Source organism: Branchiostoma lanceolatum, chromosome 3 (assembly GCF_035083965.1).
Source record: "Branchiostoma lanceolatum isolate klBraLanc5 chromosome 3, klBraLanc5.hap2, whole genome shotgun sequence".
NCBI classification, from domain to species: domain Eukaryota; kingdom Metazoa; phylum Chordata; class Leptocardii; order Amphioxiformes; family Branchiostomatidae; genus Branchiostoma; species Branchiostoma lanceolatum.
The window spans coordinates 3776385-3789361 of record NC_089724.1 but is presented as its reverse complement, the minus strand read 5'-3'; the positions used below and the strand labels follow the sequence as shown (position 1 = coordinate 3789361).

Sequence of the window (12977 nt, the reverse complement as noted above, 5' to 3'; positions counted from 1 at the left end):
TGTACTTTAAACTGTTTGTGATACGTACTGTCATCCATCCATAATCTATGGCTGTTTTCTCCCCTATGTCATTAGTCTTCTCACTCACTCACTCACTCACTCTCACTCACTCACTCTCAGTCAGTCAGTGACTCACTCACTGTCACTCACTCACTCAGTGACTCACTCACTCACCCACACACATACACACGCACTCAATCTCACTCACCCACTCACACACACTCACTCGACACTCACTCCCTCTCTCACCCACTCACACTCTCACTAACTCACCCACACTCATTCACTTTCTCACCCACTCACTCACTCACAACCCATTCACTCTCTCACCCACTCACTCTCACATACTCACCCACTCACTCTCTTGCCCAATCACTAACTCTCACCCACTCGCCCACCCTCTCACCCACTGACTCACTCACTCACCATCTCACCCACTCACTCTCACCCACTCACTCACCCTCTCACTCACTCACCTATCCTGAAATATTAGCTAAGGAACAAGACTATGTACCATTGAAGTAACAAAAACGAGGTTGTAACTTGGGAGGATTTTTTAATACAAATTGGTACAATGAGACTACATGTCTGTACAATGTACTTTGTTTTATTTTTTAATATTTATTTTGTATTTTTGTATTCATTTTATATTTTTTTATTTAGTTATTTTCATATTCTTTTATTTATTTTTATAGTTATTTTATAGTTATTTTATATTTTTATATGTGTTTATTTTTATATTTATTTTTATATTCATTTATTTTTATATTTATTTATTTTTATATTCATTTTATATTTTCATATTTATTTTATATTTTCATATTCATTTTATATTTTTATATTTATTTCATGTTTTTCTTTGTGTTCTTTTTTTTCCTCCCAGACATTTTCTTTTGTCCTTCCCAGGTGTTCAGCCTTCAGGTGACCAACAGGTGGCAGTTTAGAAGCCAGTCCAGTCGTTGTCGGCGACGCCAACCCACGGGTAAGTTGGTACCTCCGTGGGTCTGGCGTCACCGACGACTGCGATGTTGTTCCTCATCGGTGTCTGCTGCTCCTCTCGTTTGTACTACAAAGGCAGGGAGAAGAAATGTGTCTCAGCTCAGTAGGTAATTGGTAAGGACGTTACCCCAAGGCCAACCATACACACTCACGCCACATCTTCAGAAAAGACGCTGTAGCCGCGTATAGTTCCCGTTTAGAACTTTATTCAAGCCCACATCATTTTAGCATTGATCCTTTAATCATTCGAGCCTTGATCCTTGAGAAAGCCACACACATGCAGGCGAAACATGTTGGTGTGGGCTCAAATAAAGTCGGTAAACGGGAACCATATGCGGCTGCAGTGTCTTTTCTGAAGATGTGGCGTGAGTGTGTACGGTTGACTTGGGGTTGCCCACTACTACTGCCTATATCTGTCTCAGCTCAGTGATTGGTCAATCTTTTTCTTTGAAACAAGTCATCAACTTAAAGATATGTTACCCAAGGATGGTACACTGTATATTCAACAGTATAATACCCAAGTAAGAAATGTGACTCACGTGGAAGATGCCAGCACCAGCCATGGCTGCAGCTGTGACATACAACATGGCGTCGATGGTAGAGATGGCTGGAGGAAAGTACAAAATCATGAAACCATATTAATAATAATAATAGTCTTTATTGCATATTCCTGCCCATAAGGGCTAAATGCACAGAAGACCACACGTGGTCTGTAGGGAACATAATGTAAACATAAATTGATCAAAATGCTACATTCTAATGCTAAAAACTAAAACATACAACCTGTGGGATATTGCTAAACTAAATGATGATCACCTAGTAGTTTCTTCTCTCTTTTTGAAACATTTGGAAATATGACCACATACTTTGTCCATTATATATTCGCTCTTACATGACATGAGGTATATAAAAGTATCCTGTTTTGACATTTTTGTACATTTTGTACATTAATATGCTTCAGTGAAAAAGTGCAGCACACATAAGAGCTGTCTGGATGTTTCTTTTTGTACAATGGAGGCCTCCAGACTTTGGGTTCAATGTTTGTTTTCTTAAGATGACCATCAAAACCTGATGTCTAAGATCTAATTCAAACGTACTTCAAGCTGCAACACTTTGTTATATAAGTGACTAGACTAGACAGGTTTTTATGGGAGAAAGGATCTGGAACAATTAAGCTGCAGTTAACTTATGTTCTAAGCAGATATGGAGTTTGAGCATGATTCTACATACAAGATCTACTAGTGATAAACTATTGTAAGGAAAGGCAGTCTTACAGGCAGCGAGGTTGGTCATTCCCTTGAACACCTGGGCAGGGCGGGACCGGGGGGCTACAGGAGAGAAAAGGTAAAGCAGGCTTCTTCATTTGAGGTGAAGCGCAATGCTTTTTCAAGTAGCTAATAGTAGTGCAATGAGGCTTCACTACGGCTTGCATTTTTGACCAAGCACACCGGGTCACCCCTACTCTTCTAGATAAGTGTGTTGGGTTCTTTTATGTGCAGAGGTTTGACGCTTGAGGCTTACGCCCGAAGCTCCCTCATACACAGGACCGCTGGCTTACGTCACCATCCGAAATGACGAATGCAATCCCTTACAACGTGTCCGAGCTTGAGCCGACCACTGAGGATCAAACGCGGGCCCTAGGATCCACGGAATTTGATCCAGATGGCGAAGCAGCAGGGTTGCATTACCACTTGCGCCACAAGAAAGATCCTGATAAATATCAAACTAGTGCATATGGGATAAATAACCATCTGCTAGTCATATTAAGCTGTATGTTTATGAAAACATCTTGTAACATAACATCCTGCCTTTAATTGCCTGTAATACAAATATACATGCATGACGCATACTGGCACAAGAAAAAGCCCTGCAGTTGTCATCATAAAACATCAGGCTTGTCTATGTACTTAGAACAGATAATGTTTGGTCTTGTCTATGGTTCCAATGATCTATGTACATAATATTACATTTGTACAGAAGTTCAGAAATTAAATGATGAAGCAAAGAAACAGAGACCCTTACCAGCCAAGATGTTTACCGGCTGCGCCCCCATTAGGCCCCTCATGGCCACCCTGCCCAGGGTTCCGAACATTTCGATGGAATCCTGTTGAAGAAAGGAACAAATATCAAACACTAAGTCTTAGTCAAAACCTCAATGAACAGTAGTATTAAACAGTTTGTATGAAATAGCCATGATGATATGCAGAAATCAGCAAGGTTTCATCTCTTCTTTTAGCAACAATTGTACAGCTACGATACTGCAGAAAGCTTTCATGGGGATGGCATTAAAATGTCTAGATTCACGCAAACGTAAGTTGTAAGTGCTATGTCGAAGGCCCCGCTACCTAGTCGTCGCCAAAAACAACATATACATGTTTACTTGTGCTTTTTCCGTGAATGGAAAATAATGTTTAAGTATATGCATCATGGTAACTTGCGGCGATTTTGGAAAAAACATCTTACAATTCTTTTTCATGGCGTAGCGAAGTTTTAACGTTAGCGCCGCCCCCCTCCCCATCCAGTACTTCAACAATGCAGCCCTTCAATCGGGTTGTCAGCCGTTTGTAGATATGTTAACTGTGCAGCTAGTTACTTACTGGTCTTATTCTGTGCTTCCCGTTTTACTGTCCGAACAAGAAAGTACTTCATTATATATTATACTGGTAGAAAAGGTATAAAATGTCTAACGTTACATCAGCGATCAGTATTAAAAAGAAATCCCTCCCCAATACCGCTGTTGAAAAACATGTAAATTTTCACGTTAACCTACGGTAAAACTAGGGTAGTTAATTTAGAAATGCCTTTGAACGGTTCAGAAACATTAATTAATTAATACATTCAGTAATATAACATCTGTGAAACTTACAGGGGAAGATCTTGGAGTCGGAGGTAGAAAAAAACACGTCCACACTCCGTGGCGTCGTAGCAGCGAATGGCGAGCAAGTTGCTTGAATCGTTGCTAAGTGCGCTGGGGCGAGTCTACTTCGTGTTGCGCGGGGGTAATTTTTGTAAAGGGTGAATTGTTTTACCGCATACCAATCGTTTAGACGTTGTAAAAGACAAATTATGTTTCAAGTTAATAATAGAAATGCAAAAGGAGCTTCTGTAATTCAATGACAAAGTCCTTGCCTAGAATTGTTGTTTGAAAAACAGATGGATAACCCTACTCGAACAAATACTTCGTTCTAAAATTTGCATATCCAGGGATTCCCTGGCAACCGCCCGGCGTCAAGTGCAAAATGTAAACAAAAGCCCAAGTGTGGGAGGGGGGCGAATATTTATTATGAAATTCATGTCATTTTTACGACAAATAAGAGATATGAAAACGGAATAAAAAGAAGATTTAGACTAAACATATGAAACCTTTGACATACGAAATAAAGTGACACAACATTTCTACTTGCATAAAGCCATGAAAATAAAAGATAAATCGGTGTATGTCATTGCTTTAATCGTATTTTTTCCCGAAAAGAAGGTAAGGTAAAAAATCATGTTACCATTGACAAAGTGAGAAGAAAAACGTTACATTCCCGCTCCCTTCGGTGGTGTTGACATTAACGTTGTCTTCTTTTTGGTTGTGAGGTCTGAACTGCATAATCTTCTTCACATATTGGGACATCTAGTCGGCACGATATGTGCCACGCTGGTTTATGATTGACGATCAACGATGAAATTTGACAACTTTATGGAGTACCACCCTGTCAATTTCAACCACAGAACTTTGGATCATCCACACAAATCAACTGTGTCAGTTGACTAAAGAAGGTACAGATAAAGAGCGGTCTAAACTGGATGAACATCCTACTTGACCGTAAACTAGACTCAACTCTACGTAACGTTACTCTACTCTGCTCTTATTTACTCTACTCTTCCTACAATCTGTGGCTATTTTAGTATTTAGATGCTACTAGGGTTGCTTGGCAAGTTTGAGAAAATGCACTTCATGCGCGACGCCTGACTTTCATTCTTAAATTTCGTTTGTTGTAGTATCTGCATGAAAAGCCGTGCTTCATCGGCTACTGCATGCTACTTTATTTTGCTTTCTTCGTTTTGTGTGATTTGTATGTTTGGGCCATAGCAAGTGAAGTTTATGGATGGCATCCTCTGCAGATTACAAATATAATACGGGAGGGCGAAAAGACAAGATACCTGATTTTTCAACGTAGAGACCTAGTAGAGACCACAAACATTGTACTATTAACAAGAATTGAAGTTATAAAATAAAACAAAACATGGTAACGAACAAGTCCTTAGTTATAGCATTTCTTAGTATCATTACATGCACAACGATTTTCGGACGGCGTTTGTTGTTTGTTATCACACCCTTGCCAAAAACATTTACCAACGTGCAATATAAAGAGGGAAATATAGTGGGATTTGATCTCCAAGCAGATGTAGCAGGCAAAATTGCAACGAGAAGTTTAAAGCCCGATTACACCCGAAAAGCCTCCGAAAATGTACGATCGCTGTGCATTATGGGGAGAATACCTCCGAAGTCTTCCGAATTCATTTTGTTCTTCTGAACGGACGTTCAGGAGTTTTGTGCGGGGAAAATTGTAATTTTCTTTGCAAAGGAGTTGGAATTTAGCGGAGTTTGACTTCAGCAGACCCAATAGGCAATCGGTAAGTCTCTGTCCATCGAGATTTTGCTGTGACAACTCACTTTTCTGTCAGACTTGAACATTTTTGTTTCTGGTTCTGTGCAGACGACATTTTGACAACTCAGTGACACGACGTCCTCTGACAGGATTTTGTTTACATAAACGTTAGTGCCTCAATTTGTCATCGCAATATATCCCAGTGTTTTTTAGCCAGTGATAACCGTTTCAGGTTGTGTCTTAGGGAAACTCAATGTAAGTTCTGTTAACTACACGATGTACAGGGATTCCTATGTTGAGGGCTAGTTTATTTTTCAACATGAATCCTATGCAGTTAATTTGCAGTACTCTACAGTATGCTGGTTAGTGTAGAGCAATATTGTCACCAAAGGGAATCGGCTTGAGTTACTGGTTATCTAAGCACATAGAAAAACTACAGAAAATACGATAGATTTGTGTTGTAGGCTAAAACTGCACTTTTCTGTCATGACAGGAGTTTTCCCGCCATTTGTAAAGTGCAGACGACAGTGTGAAGATGGCGTCTGTCAGCAGCGCGAGCTCGTCAGGATCAGACGACGGGAACAACGACAAGCAGAAAGCCAGCACCAGTGGCAGGTAAGTTCTCATATGGAAAAAAAAAACCACATCCATGTTGCTTTTTGAAATATTCTACTTGAAATTACGAGTAAAATCAATCATATATATGATGCCACTTTCCACAGATCTTTAGTAAACAGGTATGCCGGAAGATTCCTCCCCCCCCATCTCAGTCTCAGTGGTAAAATCATGTTTATCAGGGTGTACATTTTTCTAATGACTATACCAATGCTTTAATTTTGCACATAATATAGCTAGCTATATGTGTAATGATATGAAAAAAAAAAAACATTTCTGTATCTGTATCTATGTAGCCGGTATAACTGCCCTTTGGCGTAAACACACCAGCTTCCATTTATGTTTTTCTCATAAGAAAATTATTTGAAATTGTGATGAGCTGACAGAAGTAACCAGCTGACAGCTGATGTTTGAGTCTCATTTCGTCTATCTCTTTCATCTTCCAGTTCAAACCCATTTGCAAGCATGATAGACACAGACTTTGACATGAGCAAAGTCCCAGAGACTGAAGACATCCATGTTGAGCAGTACTTCAGCAAGGAAGAACTGGCTGAGCTCAGCAAAATTGAGATGACACGATATCGGAACATGAAGCGTAACTACGATGTCATGAGGATGCTTGGTAAGTTTTGGATTGTTTCATAGAAATTATTGATCATTATTTTATAACTGTTACTGACCATAGCATGCCAAAAACAAAGTCACAATCTTACACAATTAATGGATACTGAAGTAGTGAGAATTTTAGGACATATCACATCATGGTTTGGCCATTCTGTCCAACAAGATTTACTATAATTTTTCATTCTTTCATGTTAGGTCTGCCTGGTAAGAAACCCTACTTCATGGAAAGGAACAGACGCAGCTTGGTTCAGCCCAAGGAGCCCCCCACCCCACCTCTCACCAGCAGTGAGTCAGAGGAAGATGAAGAATGGACACCTGAACTGGAGAGGAAGAAGAACCAGCGGCCAAAGAAACGTGAGTGCAGTGATTTCAACAAAGGGAAGCTAATATGATATCAGATTTCAGGTTGCAATATCGCAGATACAAGTTACAAATGACTTACTGTGCCATCCAACATTTGAAATGTTGAATAATTTATCTTTCCTTCAAACAAGTGGTTTCGCAATTCGACGTGATTAAAATTTCTTTTTTCTTGTGTTGAACAAAAATTGAATTCTGTCACAATGTTGAGTACTCAAAAACATAGCTTGTTTGTTTTTATGTACAGGCTAATATGCATATTTCCTTCTGTATGTTAATGTTAATTGCTATAGACTGCTTTTTGTTGGTTGAGCTTGTAGGACATAATCCCTCTTTGTGTAAACCCCACAGCTTGGTTCCTGTTGCCTCCCAAGAAACCCAGGATGTTAAAACCCAAACCCCAGGCCACTGGCCTACACCAAAAATCTAAGGTATGACAAAACACAGATTCTAAATGCCATCGAAGGATTTTGACATACAATATGCTGCAGTTACTTTTTTTTTTTTGAAAACTGTTTAATGATAAAGGCTGAATTAACTAACTGGACTCAAGGCACTTACCAACTATGGTACATGAAAAACAAATCTATGCGAGGGATTTTTTGTGTACATTTTTATTGTTAGTGCTGAAATGCCATCCACAAATGTAAGTACATTTCTTGCTCTAACCTTTTGCATGAATATTTGCCTACCCACCTACATCTCTATATGCCATACATGAGAAGCACATTTATTTGGGAGAGGGTATTTTATACAAGAAGAAGAACTTTATTGCGCGACAATTGTAGCTGGTACAATGTATGGCAACTAACGAACATGAGAATTGGACTATTACTAATTGTTGACAGATCGATGTAGAGAACTGATCTAGTCTATGACTAACAGTAGAATCGTCTATAGAATAATGTTCATGCTAACGCTCTAGAATACATTATTGTTAGTGCTGAAATGCCATTCAGAAATGCAGTTGCAGTTCTTGCTCTTTTGTTGGTGTGCCTACCCACTTGCATCTCTCTACAATTACATTGTGAACACCAAGTATCCTAGGTAAAAGAGTTACCGTTAGTCGCCTTGGTGTGAAACTGAATGTTTAGGTGTGCTTTCCTGTCAGTGCAACAATCAGCACCAAGGACAATTATTTAAGTCTACATACCGGTAGAGAAAAAAGTGATATTAAAAGGTAAGGGGAATATCATAATTCTTAGACAATCTTAACACACGCAGTATTGCAATGATATCATTGATTGTTACCACAGGCAAAAAAGAAAGCTGAAGCAACAGTCAGCAAAGCCCCAGAGACAAGGGAGAGTGAAGATGAAGCAAAAACATTCCTGGGTTTCCAAGCTGAGGAGGTGGCTGAGGTCCAGGCAGCTACAGCAGCCAGCCTAGCAGAGCTGGAGAAGAAGATGAAGGATCTGGAGTTAGAGATTCAGCAAGAGGAGGCTGCTGGACCACAGGATGGACAGGAGGAAGGCTCAGAGTCAGACAGTACAGATTTGGAGGAAGGTACTCAAATCTTTTTTTTCTTAATGATTGCAACTTGAACAACTGATGATGGTGATGATGAATTTCTACATGCCATTCTAAAACATTAGCTGCCACTCCTATAGGAGGCTTTTAGCTGCAACAGACCACAAAACTGGAACAATTTGGGAGAGAATTGCCTTCTTTCATGTACCATCTACAATTTGAATGAGCCATGGTGTCTTTTGTTAAAATCAGAGGTGCTGACTACAACACTTCAACCAGCAAAGCAGCCAGAACTGAAGAAGGAACCAGTAGAGGATACAAGGGAGACTCGGAAGAGCCGCTATCCACAACGCAACATTCCACGAAAGAACTACAAGGAAGTTGAACTTCCGGATGATGACCACTATTTGTGTATGTATGGTTTTGTTTGATAATGTTCGGTTTTCATAATAACTGTGGTTGTTTCATTGGAATTTCCTCACATACATGACATTGTACATTTGTACATTCAAGGAGAAACACATACTGTAAAGCAGGAGAACTTTCTTTAAAAATTATTTCTAAATATCACATTCAAAGAACACCCTGTAACTGTTATAAGTTAAGCTGTTGGGTAGTCCAGAATGATGTAAATCTTATTATCATATATTTTGTAAGTTTCGATGCAAGATTATAAACATTCTTTCATAAGGCCATTGTAATTGCCAACATGATTTTATTTTGTTCCAGTCTGCGAAGACTGCAATGAGCTCTATGAGGGTGACTGTCCCGTCCATGGTCCACTCACTGTCGTGAAGGACAAAGAAGTTCCAAAAGGAGAACCAAACAGAGCGGCCCGCACCCTACCTGACTTCTTGTCTGTGTGTCCTTCCAAAATCAAGGGGGCAGGGGACGGGGTCTGGTTGGATGGAAAGACCATGCACAAGAACCTGGTGTTTGGGCCATATGATGGGAAAATCAGTGGTCCTGAGATAGGAATGACAAGTGGATATGCATGGCAAGTAAGTGACCTATACAATGATTTATTTCACTAGAAATTTGTTAGTGGCTTAATTCCATATATCTAATGCTATTCCCTATATTGTTGAGAACGATTGTACATTGCGTTTTGTATGTTCTGTAGGGAGATCTGTAGAAACGAACTACAGCTTAGTTTTCTCTTTTTCTCTTGGAGATGGATCCGGAATTGTCTTTTGATAGTAACCCTATTTAGTAAATGATATTTCCTTTTGTTTTTAATGTGCAACAATATTGTTCATAATCAATAATGTCAATAATGTTTCGAGGCTTTGTTGGAACGCCAAATGTATTTTCTTACATGGTTATCATCTTATGTAATCCATATGTAACTTTGATAATTTAACATTGATATTTTATGCTGATTTAATGATATCATCAGTCAAAATCCAAGATGGCGGATAGAATCACAGAAATCATTGCATAATGATGTCATAATATTTCATTATGACATAAAATTTGTTATTAGTAATATCAATTCACATGTGCATCATCCTCTGAAAATTTGGTGGACATACAATAAATAGTTAAGGAGTTACAGAGGATAGGTTTCAAAAACAGCACCTTTGTTTTGCTGGGGTCAAAAATGACCCCAGCTGACTCAACACAGACTTTCGTACATAATGTCAACAGTATTGTGCCAATCTCCCTATAAAATTAGGATAGGTTAGAAAAGATGTCTAGGATTTTTTTTCAGATCAAACATGTTCAAATAGCACTTCAAAATCCTGGCCTGGGGTCAAAAATGACCCCGTTCAGGTGTTTGAGGGTTAAGCAAACCTAATCTTTTCCATGCATACATTACAATTTAATTACATGTACATGTAACTACATTACAAACCTTATAATTTTCCATGCAGATCTCCAAGAATGACAAAGTGAAGTACTACATTGATGCCACTGATGTCACCAAGAGCAGCTGGATGCGCTACGTCAACTGTGCCAGAAATGAGGAGGAGCAGAACCTGGTGGCCTTCCAGTACTACAGGAACATCTACTACCGCACCTACAAGCCTGTTCCCCCTGGCACCGAGCTGCTGGTGTGGTATGGGAATGACTACGCCAAGGAGCTGGGCATCTCAGAAAAGGCAGAGACAAAAGGAGAGGAGCGCAACAGACAAAAGCAAAGTAAGGAATTTTAATAAGCATTGCAGAGTTTTGTAGGAAATTCAACTCAGTCTGAAGTACCCAACTTTCTTATGCACAAAAAGCAGTGGCAAAATTTCATGAAGATTTGCACAATTTATCTAATTTTTCTAGCTATGCTGCCGGACAAATTATCAACGTCCATGACAAGGTGTTGTTGCAGGCTACAGGTGCAGCAGCTGTTCTACACCCAGAGCTTCAGGAATAAACATCCAAATCACCATCAAGGCATTGCTTTTACACCATATTGAATACCTGTTATTTCTCTACAGGTAGCCAGACAGGTGCATTGGCAGGGTGTGTAAAGCTATTTACCAGAAAGGGGTACCTGGAAATACATGCAGACAAGTCAGGTTCACAGTTCGTTTAAAGATAAATCTGAAGCTGTTACCTGTTATCTCTCGGCAGGTATCCAGACAATGGTGAATCAGGTGTGGGAAGCTGTGTATAACCAATGGTATCCAGACAGGTGCAGTTGCAGGCTACAGTTGCAGCAGGTGTCACATGTCAGACATGTGGATAGCTACTCAGATTTATTAGGGGCTCACTTTGATCAGATATTATATTTAGGTTGTCACCTGTTGTGTCATTTCAGGTAGCCAGGCAGTTGCAGGCTACAGGTGCAGCAGATGTGGGAAGCTGTTCTCAACCAAGACTATCTGGACAGACATGTGAAGAACCATACAGACATGTTGGGCACAATTTGTTTGGATACCATACTTCAGTTGTCCCCTGTTCTATCAATGATTATAACACAATATCGAAAATGTATGGTAGCCCTTATTGTATTGTTACTACATGTATTATGATGTTAAGTTTTATTCTATACTTCCACTTTGTGTTATATTATCAAATTCTTGCCATACCTTGTACCATGTACAATTGTTGTGCAATAAAGTTCTTCTTCTTCTATCCAGGTGTCCAAACAGGTGCAGTTGCAGACTGCAGGTGTTCTCAACCCAGGACTACCTGAACAAACATGTGAATAGCTATGCAGACATATCAGGGGCACACTTTGTTTGGACATTGTACTTAGATTGTCACCTGTTGTGTCCCTTCTGACCTCCTAACAGGTGCAGTTGCAGGCTACAGGTGCAGCAGGTGTTGGAAGCTGTTCTCCACCCAGGACTACCTGGACAGGCATGCAAAGAGCTGCTTATGCCGATATATTAAGGACACTCTTTGTTTGGATATCATACCAAGGTTTTCACCTGTTGTGTCCCTTCAGTTATCCAGACAGGTGCAGTAACTGTTGCAGGCTACAGGTGCAGCAGGTGTGAAAAGCTGTTCTCTACCCAGGACTACCTGGACAGGCATGTGAAGACACATGGAGATAGGTCATGGGTCAAACAGTTCAAGTGTCCTCATTGTAGTTATTCCACTGACATGTCAACGGACTTGAAGAGACACTTGCTGACCCATACCGGAGAGAAGCCACACAAGTGTCCCACCTGTGGGAAGGGGTTTACACTGAAGGCACACCTGCAGAGACACCAGCGGGCTCACACTGGTGAGAAACCCTACAGGTGTGAGGAGTGTGGGAGGTCATTCAACCGACAGTCAAACCTGACCAGACACATGTTAACACATTCTGGTCAGCAGCCTCATGTGTGTACACAGTGTGGAAGGGGGCTTTCAATGGCAGGTGATCTAAAGATACACATGAGAATTCATACTGGTGAGAAGCCTTACAAGTGTGAACACTGTGACATGAGGTTTACAAAGAGCAATAATTTGAAGAGTCATGTTATCTGTATTCACACTAAGGAGTTTCCACACAGGTGTCAGGTGTGTCACAAGGGGTTTGTTAGATCAGATACAATGAGAGCCCACATGCAGAAGGAACACAGTAGTTAACTTAACCCCCCCCCCCCCAAATGTACACAATTGCCCCCAGCAATCCCTTTGTTGATGAATCACAACCAGGGCACTGCTGAGAAGTAACAAAGTCATGTCAACATCTTTGATTTATGACCTGGGTTTTAAAATATCTTAATGTTTAGAACTTGTTAGTATTTATGACTTAACCGTGTTGGTAAGATGATAAGGATGGAAGAACTCTGACCTACATGTAAGACACATCAATGAAACCAGTGTTTTTCATCAGAGCAAATATATTGTGTATAAAATGTATAAATATCCTTAAAG

General features: G+C 40.0%; 2 protein-coding genes across 2 annotated transcripts; one reads left to right on the top strand and one right to left on the bottom strand.

Moving 5' to 3' along the window:
- Positions 1 to 852: 852 nt before the first annotated feature.
- Positions 853 to 3928, bottom strand: LOC136429759 (uncharacterized). Its single transcript, XM_066419720.1, has 5 exons — positions 3866 to 3928; positions 3022 to 3103; positions 2274 to 2327; positions 1539 to 1606; positions 853 to 1066 (listed from the first exon to the last, which is right to left on the bottom strand). Exons 2-5 carry the CDS (start codon positions 3089 to 3091, stop codon positions 941 to 943), a joined length of 318 nt encoding a protein of 105 aa, XP_066275817.1. The 5' UTR covers positions 3092 to 3103; positions 3866 to 3928; the 3' UTR covers positions 853 to 940.
- Positions 3929 to 6053: 2125 nt separating this feature from the next.
- On the top strand, positions 6054 to 12758 carry LOC136429197 (histone-lysine N-methyltransferase PRDM9-like). The gene is made up of 9 exons (XM_066419073.1): positions 6054 to 6212; positions 6659 to 6834; positions 7032 to 7190; positions 7548 to 7627; positions 8453 to 8702; positions 8919 to 9077; positions 9396 to 9667; positions 10544 to 10811; positions 12058 to 12758. The coding sequence occupies exons 1-9, from the start codon at positions 6133 to 6135 to the stop codon at positions 12684 to 12686; spliced, it is 2073 nt and encodes a 690-aa protein (XP_066275170.1). The 5' UTR covers positions 6054 to 6132; the 3' UTR covers positions 12687 to 12758.
- Positions 12759 to 12977: the final 219 nt, after the last annotated feature.